Below are 21,984 nucleotides of genomic sequence, written 5' to 3' on the forward strand. Positions count from 1 at the left end.
AGAGAACGCATCCATAAATCAAAGTGGTTAACAAAACAAAACAACAACAAAAATGCCTTTAACCACCCCTGCTTTTGAAATGAAATCACAAATCCACATAAAAGATACAAAAAATATAGATCAAAGCTATGCTCAAGTAGTCACAAAAGTTTCAAGAAAGGTAACTAGACAAGCTTGGATTCTGCCAAAATTATGCAACAGATCATCTTGTGCATCTACACAACATGCCAGCCAGTTCCAAATAGATGCTTATAAGAGAAATCCTCCATTTCTCTGCACCTGGTTTTCACTAGTTTGACGACCATTAAGAGATACAGCACTCTGCATATTACTCCGATAACTCCAGAATTTTGGAACCTAAGCTGGTGAGGTACACTGGTTAAGAGAACTGGACATGGATAACATTTTATTTTAAAAAGTGTTGGACTAGCTAGCATCTAGGAGCCCTGGGTTCACAGCTGTTCTCTTCCTCAAAGCTTTATTGCTCAGCTTCCCTAAAAAGACTGTTGCCTGGTCAAAAGGGGCAAGGGACAACCAGACACAATACTCTGAACTCCCTGGAGGAAGGTGAGAAAAAGGTGAAACATAAAAAGTAAAATAAACAAAACAGCTGATTTTAATCAACATGTTTGAAGATTTGAAAGTTTTGAACTCTTCCACCATGTAAGCAGAATGTTCTTCTGACACATACATACATACACACACACACACATACATACACACACACCTATATACATATATATACACCTATATGTATACACCTATACACTTATACATACCTATACATACCTATACATACCTACTTCCTACCTGTATATATATGTATATATGTCTGTGTCTGTGTCTGTGTGTGTGTGTGTGTGTGTGTATGTATGTGTGTGTGTGTATGTATGTATGTATGTGTATATATATGTGTATGTATGTATATATGTATGTGTGTGTGTGTATGTATGTATGTGTGTGTATGTATGTATATATATGTGTATGTATGTATATATGTATACGTATATGTATGTGTGTATATGTGTGTGTGTGTGTGTATGTATATGTGTGTGTATATACACACACACACCTACACACACACATCTATATACACCTATATACACCTACATACATACACACACACACACACACACACACAGGTAGAGGGAAATATCACTGTCAATTACAAACAAGCTAAAATTATATTGAAACATAAAAACTTCTATGAAATTGTAATATTAAAAACTGCACCAAAAGCCATCCATTCTGCTTACATGTGTAATTACCTTCTCCTGGGGTAAAAAATATTTTTTTTAAAATTGCACTTGTATACATGGGGATGACATATCCCTGACGGGCACTGAACATGCACATGTAAAAACTTTTACATGGACTAGATCGGGTAGGGAACCTGTGGCTCTCCAGATGTTCAGGAACTACAATTCCCATCAGCCTCTGTCAGCATGGCCAATTGGCCATGCTGGTAGGGGCTGATGGGAATTGTAGTTCCTGAACATCTGGAGAGCCGCAGGTTCCCTACCCCTGGACTAGATATTTCTCTGGTCATTGGAAATATGCATGGAAGTACACAACATCCCCATGTGCATTAGTATAATTTTACTAAAATGAGTTTTTTTACACTAGGGGAAGATATATATAAGCAACACTGATGGATTCTGATGCAATGTATTGTCGAAGGCTTTCACGGCAGGAATCACTTGGGTGCTGTGTGGTTTCCGGGCTGTATGGCCGTGTTCTAGCAGCATTCTCTCCTGACGTTTCGCCTGCATCTGTGGCTGGCATCTTCAGAGGATCACTGATGCAGACTCTGATGCAGTTTTTAACGCTTACAATTTGACTAAATTTGACAATTTGACAAAAACTTTTATGATTTAATGTAATTTTAGGGGGGGGGGGTTGTAAATGACATTGATATTTCCATATACAATTTTTTTTCGGTTACCTGGTTTGTTCTAGGTTGAAATCCTCCCCTTTGGTTTTTTTACATTTTCTTTTTAATATTAGCAATCCCTATCTTTAAACTTGCATTCTTAGGAATGTTACAGTTTTCCAGGATGCACTCAAATGTTTCATATAATAGGGATTGAGGGAAAGTGTAGGCAAATTCACCTTGTTCCTAGGTTTGTACAAGTGCCTTGCTCCTCCTGATTCCCATTTCATACCAAGAACTGCAGTTAACTCGTGTACACAAAGAGCAATCAGTTAATGTTCAACTGGAGTTAGACCTCCTCCCACAAAAAAAACCCTTGATCCTAAACCAGGGTTTAACCCAGGCCTATAATTCTGGATAGTGTGGGCAGGAAATGGACTATGTACATAAACTGTAACTCTGTTTACTTAATTCTTGGCACAAGAGAGGAGGGGAGTCAGTGCGCAAGGAACCCAGGTATAAGACAGGCACATGCATATTTTCTCTTATCAATTATCAAACCTGTGCCATAAGCATGTGAAAGTCTAGTCCATACAAATTCTGAGTTGTAGGAAGGCCAAGATTTGATATTAAAGCTAAATAATTAACATCATGCTATGCAATTAAGAGGTTAGTACATGAGGGAATAGCCCAATTCCCATAGAATCCCTGATACACACACCCTGGTGAAAAAGCCTGTGATTGTCCTGCAAGCCCCAATCACTGATTGCAGAAGTTGTTGAATTCCAGGAAACCACCAAACAAACTTCTACAATCAGCGATTGGGGCTTGCAAGACAACAACAGGCCCTTCAAAATAAAGGCACTTCTGGGAATCCAATCAAATATATGGCCCAAGTATGATGCGATGGCAAGAAAGGCGAATGTGGTCTTGAGGTTATCAACAGAGGCATAACACTGATATGGCAAGATGTCATAGTTCCACTATATGCTCTGGTCAGGCTGCACCTGGAGTCCTGCATGTTGTTCTGGAGGCCTCACTTTTAAAAGATTCAGACAGAATGGAGCAGGCACAGAGGAGAGCGACAAGGATGATGAGGGGCCTGGAAACAAAGCCCTAAGAGGAGAGGCAGAGCGACTGCGAACTGTTCAGTCTGGTTTATTCCCCCCAAACACTCTTGTGTTTTTGTATTTCATTTATTTACTCATAGCTTAATTTTTACCAAATTCAATACACTGCATTGGTGTCTTTTCAGTCTGCTTACTTTTTCCTCAACTTCTACTTGATTTTTATATGTTCAATTAATACTACAAATTTCAACAGCCTACCCTACCACGTGAACCAGAAATGGTCATTGCTTCCACAGCACTTAAATGTAGCTACCAGAATAGTATAGCTTCACTTTACACAAGGTTATGTAAAGATTACAGTCAATCACGTTGTTAAGTAAAATCCTTGTGGGTGGGTGTCTGAATGCATTCAACAGAACCACCTCCTAGTTTTGCCTTCCTCCAGTTTACACAGTTGCGTTCTGTATGCCACCTTGACAACTTTTAGCAGGTGAGGTGGAATAGAACATTCTATGATAAAAGAAATGTGCACAACAGAAACAGACATCTGGCTAGAAACTCTTGGCCAGAACCATGAAGAATGAATGCCTGGTTGGCCATCCCATCAACAGAGCACAGAAGCCATTTATCACGGCACATTCAAATACACATGCCTCATTCAAATGCAAGTGATAACATGTAAAGTATGACTCAAGCTCAAAGTGGTGTAGATGTTTTACAATCTCTTGTAAAATCATGAGATTCACACTTATGAGACATTTAAAGGATGCAAAATTTCAGAATTACTGGCATGTTCTTGTGTATGATTAACAACCACCATTTTTTTTAAAATTCTCGGTAAATGGTTGCCCTCTCCTTCATAAGCATTGCCTAAGGCACTCCTAATATATAATCATCCATTCCCAATACTCCAGTACATCCTACAAAAAGGGATGGTTAAGTTACAACTGCTAATTCTTAAGTGAAAAGTCACAAGGTGTGGGAGAAAGAGAATGTGACTTGTGGAACAAGCTGAGTCCCTCCCAGCCATTGGGTAACATCCAATTATGTCAACACATGTGGAAATGTCCCCTTACGGATCAGGTTGAAGGACAGATCATGCAAGAACCATGCAAAGTCACCATAAACTTAATTAGCACATTTTTATTTAAGAGGATTAATTGGATGGATTTGTCAACATTTCAAGCATAGGTAAGAACACCAACCAGAACTGCGTGGTAAGTTTTGGAGAGACCAACCAAAAAAGGCAAGGGAGGTTACTTTAGTGATCCTAAACCAGCACAACTTTTTTCACCTAATTATACAGGCTCTTGTGAATCCCCAGAGCACATCTGGAGGAAGGATTAGAAAGATGACCACAACATGGCCGCCAAGGCATAGAACCAATGGCAAGATGTTAGGAGATCCAAGCCAACTGTGGTCCTGTGATGGAGGCAAAGGTGCTGCTTCCTAGGCTCTTCTAAAGCACTTCCTGACCCAAGAAAGTGGGGGAAAGCTCCAATTGGTTTTCTGGTTTGAGGAACAGATGTTATTTGGTTTCATTTTCAAAGGGGGGGGGTGTTCTTTGCTAGCTGTTCTGCAGGTATGGAGGGTGGAAAAAAACAGGCATTTTACTTAGTCCATACATCAAAGCTACTAGTCCTCAATGAGTACGCTTCCTCAGCTTTATTCCACAGAACATCTAGAATTGTTTTGCAGTACCCACAACAGGTTGCAAATTAGTTATATAAGCAGACTTGTAAGAAACTTACAGAGATAGGTGGATAGAGGTTCCCCAAGGTCACCCGCCCAACAGCCTCTGAGGCTCCCCCACCTCACCTCCGGCTCAGCCCCCAATAACTCATCTGGAGCAGTCCAAGCTACGCTACCACCAGCCTCAGGTAGTTTTTTTTTAAAAATGGGGGGGATTCAACCCCCCAATTTTTAAAATGTCAGATTTTTCTGCAGAACTTGGGGGTTCCCCCCAGGTCTGTAAAAACATCAGTTTGGGATAAGTGTGCCCCTTATCTGCAGTTTTGGGAATCAGATATATAGATTTATAAGGGGAACCTGCAACATCAACCTTCTATTTCTATCTCTTAAGAAATTCTTCTCCAAATTATAATTCACCCTGCTACTCCAAATTACCACAGATGTAGGGAAAAAACACTTAAATATATCACTTGTTGCAGTTATTCAAATCCAGGTTGGTGTCTCCCTTCCTTCTTTTTGTAAGCATGAATCACATCATGCTTTTATATCCAGATGCAGAGATAACCACAACACAACTTTCAGAAAAAGAAAAACTTTAGTTGCGTAAGTAACTGCTAGTTACAAAGAGGAAAAGTATACTATTGATCAACAACTAAAAACATCTGAACAAAGGAAACCAAACCAAATACATCCTTTCACCCTAGGTCTGAAACATATTCCCAATGATGGTAGGTTGAAAGGTAGTCAGAATAAAGATTTTCAGATTTCTTGTTCAGGCTGTGTTCAGGTCTCCACTTTTCTCAGCCATTTTAATTATGTAAACCTTTTCTATCTTTTTAAATTTCCTCAGACTCAGGGTGGCTAACAACTCAATACCGGGATGTAAGGACACAAAACTTAACAACCCAATGAACAAAATGCCCAGAATTAAAAATACAAAAAGTGGACAGGATTACAAAATGCACATAATTAAAACCACATCGTAAAACACACAATTTTTTTTAAAAGGATGCAGTCAAACTTGCTGAAATAGTTTACTCTCTGACAAATGGCCAGTGGAATAAGGCTGACATGCACTTTCTTGAATGTAGCAAGTGATGGCAACATCCCACCCACTGGGACCAGTCATTCCAAAGGACTGGGCCAACCATGGAAAAAGCCAGTGGCAACTCCATAAGGAGAAGACTGTCTGAAGAACATAAGGTGGTACTGTGGAGCAGAGAAGAATTAATTAAGCAGGAAGGCTCTAGCTGTAAAGGGCTTTAAAGGTAATAGCCAGCACTTTGAAGCAAATAGGTAACCAGAAGCAAATAGGTAACCAGAGAAATTAACGAAGCACTGAAGTTGGACTTTTCCCAGCAACTGATGCTAAACAAGAGTTTTGCTAAAGCTTCCAAGATGTCTTCAGAGGCATTTACAACACATCATAATTTACAACACATTGTACAATCCAATCTGGAGGTTTCAAGAACAGGGATTGGTGTAGAAAGGTCAGCAATGTCTAAACCAGGGATCTGTTTACTAATGTGATGCTGCTGCAAGACAGTGTTCCCAGCAAGTGCCAACCCATTTATCTGTCAACAAAGCTTGATCAAGCTCCACCAAGTTTTCAACTTGACCTGACAGAGCGACGATTGCATTTTACTGGGCACATCCTATGTCTACCAGGTCCGCGATGTGTTGGGTACCATCCAGAGGAAAGCGAAAGCGAGGTACACCATGGCAGACATGGTGCCAGACCTTCAAAGAAGACCTAAACTACACTTGCATCTCATGGGACGAAGTTGAACTCGTTGCAGCCGACCGAAATCATTGGACAACGCTTGTTGCCCAATGTGCCCAGTTGCACAGGGGGAACTAAGACTAATGAGAGCTTCGTACTAGCAAAAATAAAGCAAAATCATCAGAGCTAATTTCAAAATCAGGGTTCAGAGTGATAAGCCCAGATAACATTGTCCTGAAACACTCAAAATAGTTTTTCTGGACACGCTTCAGCTAATGCAGTGGTAATGGGAGACAAAGGCTTCTTTGCCACCATCGCCACACCTCCAAGGTCCTCAAATGGACTTTATAGAAGGTTCTGTTTGATTTGGCATGAGTTTTCCATCAATGGTGTTCTAGCCATCTCTCCAACTTCTCCATAGACCCCAGCTTCTGGGAGAGAAAAGCCGTTAAGAACATAAGAACAAGCCAGCTGGATCAGACCAAAGTCCATCTAGTCCAGCTCTCTGCTACTCGCAGTGGCCCACCAGGTGCCTTTGGGAGCTCACATGTAGGATGTGAACGCAATGGACTTCTGCGGCTGTTGCCAACCGTTCAGGAGCCACTCTGCCAAAAGCACTCTGCAGAACAGCTTTCAAGGCCGAAACCAGGGCTCCTAGAAAGTCACCACCCAGGCTCTAAAAAGTTTTCCGAGACATTTGGAATGCAATCAAGTTCATCAGCCTTTGGGGTCAGACCAGTATCTGTTCTTGTGGAATCAGGCATTGCAGCATTTGCCTTACAGTACTGGTCTGGTCAGGAAAAGAACAGGCTCCTTGTGGCTGCCCGTCTGGACCAGGGAAGCACTTGCTTAGCTGTTGATGCCTGTCTGCCTCTGGTGCCCTTGGCAGTTATTTGTGGCTACCTAGCAATAGGCTGGCCTTAAGACAAAATCTGCCAACTCAGCAGGACCTACTGGAAAACAAGACAGATTGCCTAGTTTGGCTGAGCTAGTGGAATTCATCTCAGAGGCAGGGCCAATTTGTGCACCCCTAATCTGACCCTGCAACTCAACACTTGGAACATATAATCCAAATTGGCCCATGTATGAACAGAGGACTGGCTGACCTCTTCCCTCGAAAAACGACTTCCCTCAAAAGAATCCTCAAATCTCCCTTTTCATCTCACTATGTACTCTGAGTAGCTGTACACAAAAGGACAGAGATTGCATTTAGTGTATTTATTTAAATATTTACATCCTACCCTGTCCTTATCTCAAGATAGCGATACCCCGGAAGACCCCTTCCATCTAAGACCCCGCTGTCTTGGTGCAGTTTCAGACTCTTCCCTTCTGCTTAACTCCATCAACATGTATATTGATGAAACTGAAAGCTATTTGAACAAAACTGAAAGCCATTGGAATTTTAAAAAAACCTATTCTGCACTGTTTTGAGTACTGTTTTAATTTACTTTTCAGTATTTCCGAAATAGAAATTAACCATTCATCCTTCAAGGTTGTGCATTTTTGTGTGAGTCCTGGGTCTGAAGTATCCTTGGATGTGGCTACTGTTCAGAAAATGAGTCCCATAATGCAGTTTCTTGTTCTCTTGCACACTGGTTCAGGCTTCAGGCCTACAATTTAAAAAATTAAGTTGAAAAATAACTGTGCTGCTGCTTGAGATTTAGCAAAGCTGTGCTCTTTTGCAACTGAGAGAAAAAAGCAGGTGTAGAAAGCAGTTTCTATCCTGACTCAGTCTCCAAGGTCAAGAACGGCAGAGCCACATTCCGCCCAATTAGCAAAAATTAACCATGAGCCTCCATACTTGAGAGAAATGGAATTGGGGTGGGGGTGGGCTTAGCTGCAGATAAGCCCCCACCATTCCATCTCACTCTGACCTCTTTGGATCACCTGGTCAGTGACAGGGTGACACAGCTCATTAACGTCACTGGCAACAAATCTGACTGGTCAAATGAGCTCAGACCAACTTAGAACCTTGGCCATAAAGTTTAGCATTTTCAGTCTAGTTTTGCTCTTGGTGCTTACCCATGGCTCTTTAAAACAACCTTAGACCTTTTAATTTCATACTTGCTTTATGGGTCAGACAGACTGTCTGCCCATGCTGCCTCCCAGACAGAGTGGACTGAAGGCTGGAGAATTTCAGCAGGAAAGGGTAACATCTGGTAATCTGAACCCATGCTATTAACGTGCAGTTAGTCCTTCTGATTTGACTTTTGCTATTTTAAACCTTACCGCTCACTGTTCTTTTTAGAAATATTCGTGAACAATTTTAATACATCACTTTAATTATATATTGGAGTGTTTTGTCCTCAGGTGGCGTCAGCCTAATTCCAGTACCCAGGTCTACATGCCAATGCCTACCAGGTTGTTTTATGAGACTGACGTTGCAACCTGTGAGACTGACGTTACAACCGGCCTACCTTTCCGGCCTACCTTTACTTCTAGGAAGGTTGGAAGTTTGCCCCTTGGCTTCTCTGGCTGTTTAGGTGAGGAAAAGGGGTACAGACTAAGACTGAGGTATAAGGATTCATATCCTAGGGTTTTGTAACTGTGTGCGTTGCTGGCCAATCCCAGGAATCTCTTGGACTAGGGATTCTTGACAGCCAATGAGAAACAAGCTGGCTGGTTCCATGGTGGCTGTGGGTACCGAGCTAGGGATTGTTGCTTGCCTATGAAATATTATGCTTTAAGTGCGAATCTTTATTGTGCTGTAAGTTTCTGTTGTCAGCAGCCTAATCCAGATTTTGGAAAAAAAATCAATATTATAACAGGTTTGCATGTGCCCAAGGGTAGATACAAACAAAAAAGCCAGAATCTCTCTCACAACAGGAATTGTTTTCAAGAAAGCATTAACAGATGTGTGTGGGGAAGAAGGAAAGACCTGGAGCAAGTAGTCTGCAGGTTGTTCCGCATGGCATGCAAAAGGTACCAGTCAATCTTCTCTCTATATATAGAGGGAGGATTCATATCCTGTACCCTCAGTCATTTCCTGTGAAAGCTTTTATGCTTTGATACAAGGAGCTCTAAACTTGACTGTGCCATTTTGCTCTGGTACAATGTTGAGAAGCAGGGTTGTGTCTTTTCATTGAAAAAGCCAGACACATTCAGGCCTCCTGAGGAGCACAAATTGCCACTGAGCACAAGAGGCAACGGGTTTCCCCAACAATTTCTCCACTGGGAGGAGATAAAAGGCTGTGGAAGACCAGAGTCCCAAATGTTCTACTAGCATTCTAAAGTGCATGTGAGGGAGAATCCTGCAACTGATCCCCTGACATGCAAAAAAGTAAAGTGTCACAACAATGAAAAGTAATAGGGATGGATGCCTTTAGAACAGTGGTTCTCAACCTTCCTAATGCTGTGACCCTTTAATACAGTTCCTCATGTTGTGGTGACCCCCAACCCTAACATTTATCCATTTCACAGATGGAGAGTCTTAGGAAACCCCAATGAAAGGGTCGTTTGACCCCCCCCCCCCAAAGGGGTCGTAACCCACGGGTTGAGAACCGCTGCTTTAGAACTATGAAGCAGAAACTGGTAACCGCTCACATGGACTGTTTGGGGATCTGGTCAGGGGTGTCTTTTGGATGGGGAAAGCCAGGGAATTTACCCTGGGCACCACAGGAGTGGGGGATGCCCGGGCCCTGGCTGATACTCCCCTCCCACAGGGTGCCAGGTCAGGAGAGGCTCCTGTGGGCTGCTAAGGCAGAGTGGCTCCTGCAGCATCTCTGCTAGGCCACCATGGTGATGCCAACAGAAGGGGAAAGGAAAAGATGGCTGTGGCCCTGCCACCCTTGGAGGGGAGCCAGAGTAGAGGCCAAGCCAGCCACCGTATGACGAAGGTTGCCTCCCTTTGATGCATTGGGGCCCCAGCAGAGCAGCTTCCGAGCTCCTGCAACAATTATTCTCTGCTGCCCACCTGCTGGAGAGCACTAAGGCTGTGGGGGGAAGGGTGTGTAGGTCTCTGCCTCTTCCCCTTGCAGCGGGCTGGAGGAGAAGGGGGACATGCCCATTGCTTGCTGCTGCCTCTCTCCTACATGGACACCCCCTTCTCCTGGCATGTCATTGCACAGTTTGAATTTGGATGGGGCAGTGGTGGTGACAGCCAACACAAAAGGGCTACAGTCCAAGGCTGTGGTGTTGAGCCCCTGCCCCTCCTTCCGCAGCTTCCGAGAAACTTAACCTCGCAGTCCCAGCCAAATTACATGCCAGGCAGCTGGCACGTTGTTGCCCTTCTTCCTCGGCCAGAAAGCAAACTGGGAGAGCAGATGTCCAGGGGGACCGGATTGAGGACAGACAGGGGTTTTTCCAGTAGCTGAGGGCAGGTTGCCTGGAGAGAGAGGAGGCAAGTGTTGGGAATGGGAGGGAGGAAATCTCTCCCTTTCTCTGTCCCCTTCCTCCTTTCGCGTCTCCAGTCCATTTGTGCTACTCATCAGATCTAGGAGAGCTGAGGATTCAGCTGTATGAGTGCACAAGAGAGGAACACTTGCAGATGCTCCTCCCAAGCAAGCAGGTAGCTCTCTGCCCTTCAGCCCTGTTCAGCTCAGGCCATTCCTCCCCTCCCTCCTTTGCCTCCTGCTCTCTCTGCTCAGGACAGCCCAACGAGCCAAGACCAGCCTTTCTCTGGCATCATCAGCAGGCTGATCCCTAGCCGGGGGGGGGGGGGGGAAGTTCCTTCAGGGCTACACTTCCTAAGGGGTCTTTGGCCTCTGCAGCCATGCTTGGTGCCCTGCAGGGAGCCCTCAGACTGCCAGATCAATGACCACCCACCCCAGCATGGTGTAGTGAGAGCCAGCGAGGTGTAGTGGTTAAGAGCAGGTGGATTCCACTTTGGAGAACCGAGTTTGATTCCCCACTCCTCCACCTGAGTGGCAGAGGCTTTTCTGGTGAACCAGATGTGTTTCCGCACTCCTACAGCCCTGCTGGGTGACCTTGGGCTAGTCACAGTTCTCTCAGAACTCTCTCAGCCCCACCTACCTTACAAGGTGTCTGTTGTGGGGAGAGGAAGGGAAAGGAGATTGTAAGCCACCTTGAGTCTCCTTACAGGACAGAAAGGTGGGGTACGCATCCAAACTCCTCCTCCTCTTCTTCCCCTTGTCGGGCAGACTTTGTCTTCCTCTTCCTCTCCCTCTTTACTTGCCTCCTCCCCTCCAAGATCTCTCTCAGATAAACTTTTCACCCAGAGCCTGACAACAGCCAGGCCAGGCAGGCGAGCTGAAGCCAAGGTAAGTCACTTGGCACAATTCTCAGGCTAGCCTACCTCACAAGTTGTTGTAAGGATGAAATGAAAGCAAGAAGAAAATACTTAAATCTCTCTGTGTCTTCACTGGGAGAAAGGTGGAAATAAATACATTTTCCCCCTTTCTGTGGATAGCCTATATGCTCTTTTTCATTCAAATGCCAGAGTTATCTCTCAAAAGTTGGATGTGCGGGTCAAGGCTTTTTTAAAAAGTGCAACCAGACTACAGAATGTACAATTCTTGGATGGGCAGGGAGGCAGGGGGGATGTAGATCCCAAAGAATGTTGATGCTATTCAAAATTCAAGCCTTGCAAAAGTTATTTCAGTTTGAACATAGCAATCTTCTGTGTTTGTGTTTTCATATTCCCAGTTCTGAGGATTTTCTCGTACATTTTATCCTCACTGCAATCTTGTAAAACAGATTAAGTTGGGGAGGGGGGCAATTTCAGTGTTTGCCCTGGGGGCCATTTTCTGTAGGTACTGGTATCAATTGCCTCAGTTTGATCTCTGTTAGAAATCTTAATTCTGTAATGGCTTTATGCTTTAGATGAGTTCAGTACCAGAATCTGTGCCTGTACAATTTGCTTTCTTCTCTATTTGGGACTGGCATATCCAAACTCCAGCCCACCCTATCTTGATTACTTGGCAGTTCCTAGATGTCTTTCTGTTGGCCTGCCTTAATTCAGTCCCAATGGCAGAACTTTTAAGCCTCTTTGGGAAGACTTCATTTGCTGGTAGACTTTGTAGCCTCACTGCCTATTAGGCTGTTCAAAATCTCATAGGCATAGAATCATGTTTTCCTCTCCCTTTCTAAAGGCTCTGGTTAGCTTCCCAGTTAATTGTCAGCCACCAACTCTCTTGGCCGGAAGCAATCAAAATACTACCTTGGAAGTTGCTAAGTGTTTTTCCGATGGAATCAGATCTCAGATCTGGGTTACCTGTGTCCTAGTTACAGGTGTAATTATTACTATTATTTCTACTTACTTTTGTCGTTAAAATTGTTAATGCTCAAGGCTGTAGTCACAAGAGCAAAGAATAAAAGAAATAAGGAAGCTGTTTAGGAAAGAAATGGAATGAGGAAGAGGGAAAGACAGCTTTGTAATTATCAAGCACAGGCCAAGCAGGGCAAGAGTGACGGGAAGAGCGATGCTGCATGTGAGCCTAAAACATGTTCAATGCTCGTTTACAAGCTGCCAAATCGTACTCTGCCATTTCATTAGACTGAAACATAGATGTCGACTGGAAATTTTTTCTGGTGCTTTATATTTTCCAGGGGGAAATTTCCATTTCTAAAAATTCAGGGATTCATAAAATTAACAACAGGAAATGCCAGCGATGATTCAAATGGCCAGAACTGATTCAAAGCTGTACTTCAAGTGTTTATCTCCAGAAAGTGTGTGAGGAAGCACATATTTATTGATTTGTAAACCGAAGATGGGGGACAAAATCATAAACACATATACCGGAAATTCAAATTTTAAATAATCACTGACATGAATTAATCTGACTGGCTGTGAAAATGGCAGTGTGGCGTAGTAGCTGGAGCGCGGGACTAAGAATTAGAAGACCCAGGTTCCAATTCGTACTTTGCTATGGAAGCCTGCTGCCTGACCTTGGCCCAGTGACACCGGCTCAGCCTAACATGTTTCACAGAGTTATGGTAAAGATGCAATGAAGGAAAAATGAAAAGTCATTTTGTGTTCCCACTGGGGAGGAAAGAAGTACATGCAATAAAATAAAAATAAAGCAAACCCAAATCTAAAAATGTCCCCTTCCACACATTAGAAGAGACACCGGTGGTTACAATCTGATGCAGACCTAATGAGGAAAGCAAGTGATGAGATGCCGTAGTGACCTCTGTGGGTGACAGTCAAATTATGTTAAAAGAAATTACTTATTTAGGCCTCTCTGCTCTGGTTGGAATGGATGAGGGACCACAACACTTGCATTACTCAGATGGTGAATGTGGATTGTATGTCTCACGTGTTTGAGGAGATGGGCCTACCTCAACATCCAACCCCAGGATGGGAATATGTGTTGTGCAGCAAGACCCCACTAAACTTTACCATCAGCAGCAACGCAAGACCCTTCTTTCTCCTTCACTATGGCAGCAGACGGTCAGATCAACCCTCTTGTGGCACCAGCCAGGCCATGCTCCACTGGAATGACAGTAATCTGTCCTCATTTGGTTAGCAGTCATCTGTCCTCATTTGGTTAGCAGATGATACCCACCTGAGCCACAACGTGACCAAGATTTGCTTGCAGGGAGCAGGGCTGCGGGCAGGCTGCAGGACTGAGTAGGCCTCTGGTAGGGGTGGGGCTGTAAGTGGCAGGCAGAGCTGGCCTCTGAAAGTAAAAGGCAGCTCTGCAGGCAGGAGGCACAGGAAGGCATCTGGTGCAATGCCAAATGGATGAGAGCAAAAGGAATCCGCCCAGGCCAATGATATCTTTCTTCGAATGCCTAGGTCTTGCAGGTTACATGGGTGGGGTGGAAATGGCCAAGAGGGCCAGAGATCTGGGGAGCTGGAAGAAGTGGAGAGGAGGAGGATCCTAGTGTTGCAAGCCCCTCCTCTCCACTCACTGAGACCTAGCAGGCACTCTAGAAGCAGAAGTTGCTGTGACGAAAGGGCAAGCACTGGGCCAGGGTGAGCCCGCACAAGTGTTATTTCAATAAATATAATTCCCACATAATTTAGTCAGAATGTAACATTTAAGTCACATTTGATTTGTGTTTTTCCTCTAAACCAAATGTCTCAGTTCAAGGATTTGTTACTACTGGGGCATAAAACTAACGTGGAGAACTCTGCTTACTAAATATAAATCAAAATAATCATGCTAAATTAGATCAAGCTCTATTTAGAATATTGGGTAACTTTCCAGAAGATTTTAAAATTCTAATTCTTCCGGAAAACCCACATCGCTGTTTTGTATTCCCTCAAAAGAGAACTATCCTTTCACCTCTTGTTAAAAGCAAAATATAGTGGTTCTGAATTTACATTTGAGGATCTGAAATATTCTGTCAAAAATATGCAGCATGCTATAGATCAAAATTAAAGACTGAAATATCTTATAGAGTGTCGCACGTGGGTGTTAACAGTGTTCAAACAGTGATAAGGAAATCTTGGGAACACCCCCACCTAGTTTCCCATTGTGAAGAAAATGCTAAGATTTCCCAAGTCCATACCTCAAAGCTCGGAGGTCATTTGATGCTGTAACCAATGTCCTCTCCCAATCCACCTACACTTTGATGCAACTTTCTATTTCCTTATCACAGTCTTATGCTCCACCTTTGCCTTGTGCCACCAGCTGTGCCCTTCACCACAAAAAAAGAGAGATCTTGGCGTATTTCCAAAAGCAAGCTGAAGCCTAGAGAAGAACTGGCATGGACACAGCCAAAGCCTGATCTCCTATTGTTCTGTGACAAGGTTATGATAATGGCACCACCCACAGGCAACATAAACAACAGTAATAAAGAGAATGCACTCAGCTGACAGGGTGAATTACTCTCTCTGATCCATCTTGCATTGAACCACAAGGAAGGCAGGGTACCCATAGTGCACAGCCCTAGAACAGACCAGGTAATAAAAGATGACTGCTTGTGATCTGCCTTCACTTGAATGGCCCAGACTAGGCCGATCTTGTCAGATCTAGGAAGCTAAGCAGGGTCGCTCTTGGAAGGGAGACCACCAAGGAATTCCAAGGCCGCCATACAGAGGAAGCCACTGGAAAACCACCTCTAAACATCACTCATCTTGAAAACCCTACAGGGTTGCCATGAGTTTGCTACAACTTGATGGCACTTCACACATATAAGTCTATGACCTTATGTAGAGTGGGTTTTGATGACCACTGAAGAACAATCCCATGAAGGATTAGGATCTCCAGGTCATAGGAGATTACGCCTCTTTAGGCTTCTTTAGGCAACACAGCTGAAAACGATTAACCCCCACCCCTCAAGTACAAACACACAATCTGTCACTGGAACTTCTGCAACAGAACTCCTCTCTAGACTGAGAACAGATTCTCCAAACTAACTTCAGATATTAGGAAAGGCTCATAAATGGGAGTTATTTAATGAAACAAAAAGGTACATCTATGCCTCTTCATTCTAGCGGTGTTAATATGAACAGAGGAGTGCTTTTCTATCATAAACTGTTCATGAGAACTGACTCTGGCTAACCGGGCACCAAGAGATGAAGTCTCACTGAGGGATCTGGCAGATGTAGAAAAATGCCAAAGCGGTTTTGCAAAGGTAAGCCTCTCCCCATCCCAACAACAATCTCGAAGAGCTTAAACTCCCTCATGCGTCTCTGCCAGTCCCTCAAATTCCATTCGGCTTAACAGGGAATCCTATGCTTACTCAGGCAGCCTCTGTGAAGGGAAAAGGTACTTTTCCTCCTCCAAACAACAGGGTGTTGCTTAAATAAGCATCACTTTCCTTTAAATACTAAACTGTAAATAGTAAACACAGCAAAGGCTGGCCTGCTGCTTTTGCAATATCTGTAATGTGGAATATATATATATATTTTAAATAAAGTGTTTAACTCCGCATAAACTGAATAAAATTAATCACACATAAACTGAATAAAATTAATCAATAAATGAAGATCAAGTTGCTTATAATATTAGATTTCATTGAACCAGCAACTCCCATGGCTTTTATATTCTGTACACCTCATGGCACGATGAAACCACATGACATGCTGTGGACAAGACTGAACCCCAGAAAGAGATCCATGTAACATGATCTATCTGCCCTCCACAACTGCAACTCTAACGTCATACAAAAGTATATTTTTTTCTGCCCATAGAAGCAAGAACAAAGACAAAAGTTGACTTTCAACAAAAACGCTATTCATCGTTTATGAAGCTGTCATCCCGTGCATCAGCATCACCACAGCTAGGATGCCACCGTTTGGCCTCACCTGTAGCTATTTCTAGTTTGCGTTTTGAATCATTTCCACATAATTTTGTTTAACAAATTACATCATCCTAAACTGACCCATCTGAAGCCTTTCTTCAGACCAAATGGGCTTATCTGAGAAGGATAGCGATAATGGAGACATTTCAGTTTGCACAGGGCTTTACAGTACTATGTTTGGAAAACTGAAAGTCCAAAGCAATAGGTGGTACGCATGGCAAACAAGCACCTTGATTAATGGGCATGCTTAGGACCTAAGGGCCCATCCATGTCACTTGTGCCTTGTCTGCTTGGCACTGCTGCCCTCTCATGCCACTGGGCTGGTGTGGTTACTGGGTATGTGAGTTACTCAGGTGATGCAACAGTCTGAAGGCAGCAGCACCATGTGGGCAGTGCCGAATGGGCCGTGGGCCCCAGCCAGGGCCTTGTCCACTTGATGCTGCTCTCTGAACTGCTGCTTTGTCAATTGGCACATTTAGTTAACAGGCAAACCCCATTCCCTGGATGCAGGTTAAACAAAGCTGTTCTTGTATGGATGTTATATAATTTTCATACATTTATATACAATTTCGCTATTCAGTAAGACGTTAACAGTGATTCCTGCAGAGGGGAGTCATACTGGGCAGAAAGTGAAAATCACAGATTCATAGAGTTGGAAGAGACCCCAAGGGCCATAAAGTCCAACACCCTGCAGTGCAATTAAACTCATAGAATAGTATATCGGACAGATGGGAAGCAGCAAGTAGGATGCAACAATCCAGTTCCCCTTTCCTGCCAACAGCCACAGCTCCTCCTCTGCTTGGTTTTCCTTTCTCCCGTGCCTGGGCTTTCTCAGCCTCTCCAAAGCAGCTTGGCCTCCTCTCCATCTCTCCTCCTTCCACCCCCCCACCCCCCACATCTCCCTTACAACTAGAGTTCTGCCCACACTGGTCAGGCCCAGCTCTGGTGCCATCTTTCTCTGAGCTCCGATCCTCTATTAATCCTTTCCTTGGCTTGACCACCCCCTCCCCCCCACTGGGTTTTCACTGAGCTGGCCGGTCCCCATTGCTAATTCATAGCCAGACCCTCAGGATGGTGGGACTCCTGCTCTCAGGACTGTACTCAGTATCTGATTGGCCCAGGGCAGGTTATCCTTGGAGCAATTTCTGCCTTTAGCTCGGCAGGCTGGCCTCCTATGCCTGCCCCCACCCCCACCCCAAAATTCTATTAAGATTATTATATGACATTCACTCTCTTGATCGCTTTTATTATTACATCACAATGCAAGATTAGCATATTGTTTTCTCTGCCTTCCTTCCTCGCACCTGTCTTTCCTACATATGATGCAAACTTTCCTGTCATACGTTTGATTATCTCGTGGTAAGGATTGGCTGCATTAGGATAATTATCACTTTATAACAGAGGAAAATTAGCACTGTGATGTGAATGATACAGCAAATAGTTCCACGTGGACTGGTTCTGAACTGGATCAGATATGCTGAGTGAAAGGTGGGTTTACTAAATGTTCTGATTAATGAAATAATTAAAACGTTGAACAGAACCATTCTGTTGATCTACCAAATAAAGCACACTGCGTATCAGAACTTCTTACCAGCGTATTCTCCCCACTGGAACTGTTCCAAAGTCTCATGCGATCATCTGTGCCAATCGTGAGAAGGTGAAGCCCATCGCTCGTGAAGCACAAACCGTTAACCCGCCCATTATGGGCTGTATTTGCTGTAAAGGCAATACAAACAAGTCCTGTCCGTTATGGGCTGTATTTGCTGTCAAAACAATATGAACAAGTCCTGTTCTACAGAGGTCTAATTCTATAGCAACATTTCATTGTTAAGATCGTGTGTTATCTAGAGAGTTTGAAAAAGATTGGCACCCCTCCACCACACAAAGTATTCCAGAATCCAGTAATGTTGGTTGCCATCAATTGAACAAAATGACTGTCATTTGATAATTATTAACAGTAATACTAAGCATTTGTGTAGTGCTTTCATGCGTTCAAAATGCATCACATGCATTATCCTGCAGTTCATAAAATCACACGGAGAGGCAGAAATTCCCTGAGGCTGCTGGGTTGATACGTTGCAGCACAAACAAATGAGATGTGCCAGAATTCCGGTTATGTCAGAATCTTTGCTTTCTTTTGGAGTGTGGGGATTGATTGTTATTAATACGCTTTATATGAATTTTATGTATGATTTTAGGCTTTGTGCCATTGTAAGCCGCCCTGAGCCCTTTAGGGGTAGGGCGGGGTATAAATATAATAAATAAATAAAATTAATTTGAGAAATGCTTAGCTGAGTCTGGATCATACAAAGTTTCTGCCCTCGTGACTGAAAAAGAAAGCTTTAAAAACAAAACAAAGTTCCTTATGCTGCTTTCAATGGTGACTAATTCACCAGTTCTGAACCATCTGACATGAAGTCTACCTGCCTCAGGCAGACAATGAAGCAACAGAGAGGGATGAAAATATTCTGAATAAATAATCTATGACAACAATCCTGTTGCGTTGGTATTGTGCAACTGTACTACCTGCTTCGGAAGACGCTTTTGACTTCTCCCCGTTATGTTGATCAAGAGTAACTAGACAAGCAGAAGCTCTCCTCACATCCCACAATTTCACTCTGCTATCAGCACTAAAAGAAAAAAAACCCTATTATGCAATAATTGTTATAATTTATTTGTAACTTCAGGAACCAATTAGATTTGTGTCCAACCAAAAAAAAAAAAACAGCTTGAAAACAGAAGCTGGGCGATCAAGTGATGGAATAGTCAGCTAGCTCAGGTTGTAGGACTTTTAATCAGTTTTCTGGAGACCAAAAGGAAAAGGCAATACAAAAAGAATGAACTGATTCTATCTCTTCAGTGAGGGGCTAGCTGGAGACTTACAACCTTGTTTCTTTTCAGTGACTGAGGCTAGATTGGATTTAGAGCCACAGAGAAAGTGCTGCTCAAAACTGAAGCACAGCCAGACTCGTTCTGCGGCTGCCTCTGTTAAATAATGCCTAGCTAAGCAAAGCAAACAAAACTAGCTTTTCATTTAACTCAACACAAAGAACCTACAGTTCATTGTGCTTAATGACAAAATAAATCAATACTGAAAGTGGTGTCTTTCTCCCTCTCGGAGAACACTAACGGGACATTTGTTTGGGAGATTTGTTCAAGTGGCCTTCCATTTGACTTCTTGTGTGACCTATGTACACATATCGCATCCCTTTCCTTCACAAGCACGCATAATGCACACTGGCATGCATGCTGAAAAGGGTGCCTTAGAACAGAATGCACATTGTACATTGTATTCCCAGGAGGTGACCATCTATTAAGAAATGGTATTTTAAACAGTTGAAATTACAGTGGCAGAAATCAGTGGGCGTGGTAACAGATCTCATTATCTCTTTCTTCTCTTACCCCCATGTTCTCTTTTTACCTTGCAGTTGCCAAGATGTACTCATAACGTGGTGACCAAGATACTGCCAGCACTTCTTGTCTGTGTCCTAAAAATGTGAAGGCACAGGAATCCTTAGAACATGCCTCATCTACCAGAAAGGAACTCTAGAGTGTCCCCCCCCCCCCAGTCAAGAAAACAAGTCATACTAATGATTTTTTTTTCTAAAGCATTTTCAGCAGCCTTTCGGGGGGCAGAGTTGTGTTATATTCAGGGTCATCTCCCTTTTGGATAAAATAGGGTATATAGGCATAATCTTTCTTAATGAGGGATGCTCACGGGGCATAATAGAACTCTATCCATCTCTGCACATTCAGGCGCAATACCTATTTCCTTTTAAAAAGGCAGCCCATGTGAATGCTGGAGCAAAGATTACGCAAATAAATCTGCAGTCACGTTATGAGACCTAAAAGGAGCTTCAGGCACGTTCCTGTGGTCCCTTCTCTTTTTCCTATGTTATCAGCTACTATCTGCTTTTTGCAGCCAATCACAAATTGGAAAATTGTACTTTGTACTGCCCCGCAGCCCAACTGTTTCAAGTTCCTAGTCAGCAAAGCAAGGACAACAGATGCAGTTTCCAATCCAGGAATTATGTGAGTGAGCCTGAAGCTTTCCCAAGGATTATCTATCCAGTATCAAACCACAATGTGCCATTTCATTCTAACCTACCCATTAGAAATCAGTTTAATTATATGTAAGTCAGTAGCCAGCTGGATAACATTTGGTCAGTAATGTGCTCACAGCCCTGATCTTGGCTGATATTTTCAGGGGAGATTTCCAAGAAATACCTTGGGCGGACAAGGAGACAGGCAATAGCAAACCAACTCTGAGTGTCTCTTGCCTTGAAAACCATTCGGGATGGCCATAAGTCAGTTGTGCTTTGAGGGCCCCCCCCCAAAAATAGTCAGTAGCCTACTGTGCCAATACAACCCAGCATACATGCAGTTGTGTGACTTCCACAAACCCAGCAGCATTAACTAGAGAGGGACAAACATGGAGATCTCATTTAGGTACAACCTGAACAGGAGTACCAACCGGCTTCAAAAGGCTATTCACAGATATCAGAACAATGGCACGATTTAATTTTTTCTCCAGTTGGCTAATTAAGATTAAATTTTTAAAAAAATTCTGATGGGGGGGGAAAGGTACAAAAGGCTTCTTGGAAGACAGAGCAAGGAGAGCGGCCTCCACAGACTGAATGCTGTAAAAATCTGTCGCTGAGTCTGCTTCTTAGGGAAAAGCAGTAAATTGAATCAAGTAGGGTTAAGATGGTAAATCTGATCAGACTGGACAAAGTGGAGGTTTGAATTTTTGACAGCTTCCCTGTGTTATTAAGCCTTCCAGCAATTAGAAAACATCAAAGGCAACAGGCTGGGTTAAAAACTCCCCCCCCCCCATGTGTTTATTATGTGTGTGGAATTCTGTTGAATACAGGGCAGCGTTCCAGAGTGGCACACATTTCTTTGCAGCCCAAAGCAGCATACTGCGATCTATCATTCTGGGATTCTTCCACTTTATTCTGCAGCATGGCCAGGCGAGGCCTAAGCCAGAAGAAGGGATTTGCTGTCACTTTTTTCACACTGTAGATTCTGAGCTGCTTGAGGGCTTTACAAGATGAGAAGACAGGAGATGTGTGAATATTTTCAATACCAGCTTTTAAGGGGGGGAGGGGTAGCAATTTCAATTGAGGTCATGGCACGAGGGGAGAGGAGGTTAAGTCCCCCTCAGTGCTATATTCATAATCTCAACCAGTCCTTCAAGGCTGCTATTTGCAGGGAACAGAACAGAAGCACGTTAAGTACACCTGTACATTTGACCTTGTGTGGAAAACAGCACATTAAGTACACCTGTACATTTGACCTTGTGTGGAAAACAGCAGCCGAGATGTGTATGTGGGAGAGAGACTGTAAAAACAATGATACAGAGATAAAGGATTAATTCTCTGGTATCCGAGTCCTACTTTGAAATCTCTAATATCTGAGTCTTTTTAAATTAACCTCCCACCCACCCCCACTGCCTGAAAAAGCTATTT

At 43.3% G+C, this 21,984-nt stretch overlaps 1 protein-coding gene across 1 annotated transcript in view; it reads right to left on the bottom strand.

Annotated features, from left to right (window-relative positions):
* The window catches only part of ERCC8 (ERCC excision repair 8, CSA ubiquitin ligase complex subunit), a 51,431-nt gene that overhangs the window by 12,606 nt on the left and 16,841 nt on the right, over positions 1-21,984 (bottom strand). The window contains exons 5-8 of the mRNA XM_048504348.1: positions 21,385-21,557; positions 19,935-20,059; positions 19,040-19,143; positions 18,105-18,229 (exon numbers count right to left, since the gene is read on the bottom strand). Of these exons, the coding sequence (XP_048360305.1) occupies positions 18,105-18,229; positions 19,040-19,143; positions 19,935-20,059; positions 21,385-21,557 (527 nt within the window). The remainder of the gene's footprint in view (positions 1-18,104; positions 18,230-19,039; positions 19,144-19,934; positions 20,060-21,384; positions 21,558-21,984) is intronic.

Source organism: Sphaerodactylus townsendi, linkage group LG07 (genome assembly GCF_021028975.2).
Source record: "Sphaerodactylus townsendi isolate TG3544 linkage group LG07, MPM_Stown_v2.3, whole genome shotgun sequence".
Classification (NCBI taxonomy): domain Eukaryota; kingdom Metazoa; phylum Chordata; class Lepidosauria; order Squamata; family Sphaerodactylidae; genus Sphaerodactylus; species Sphaerodactylus townsendi.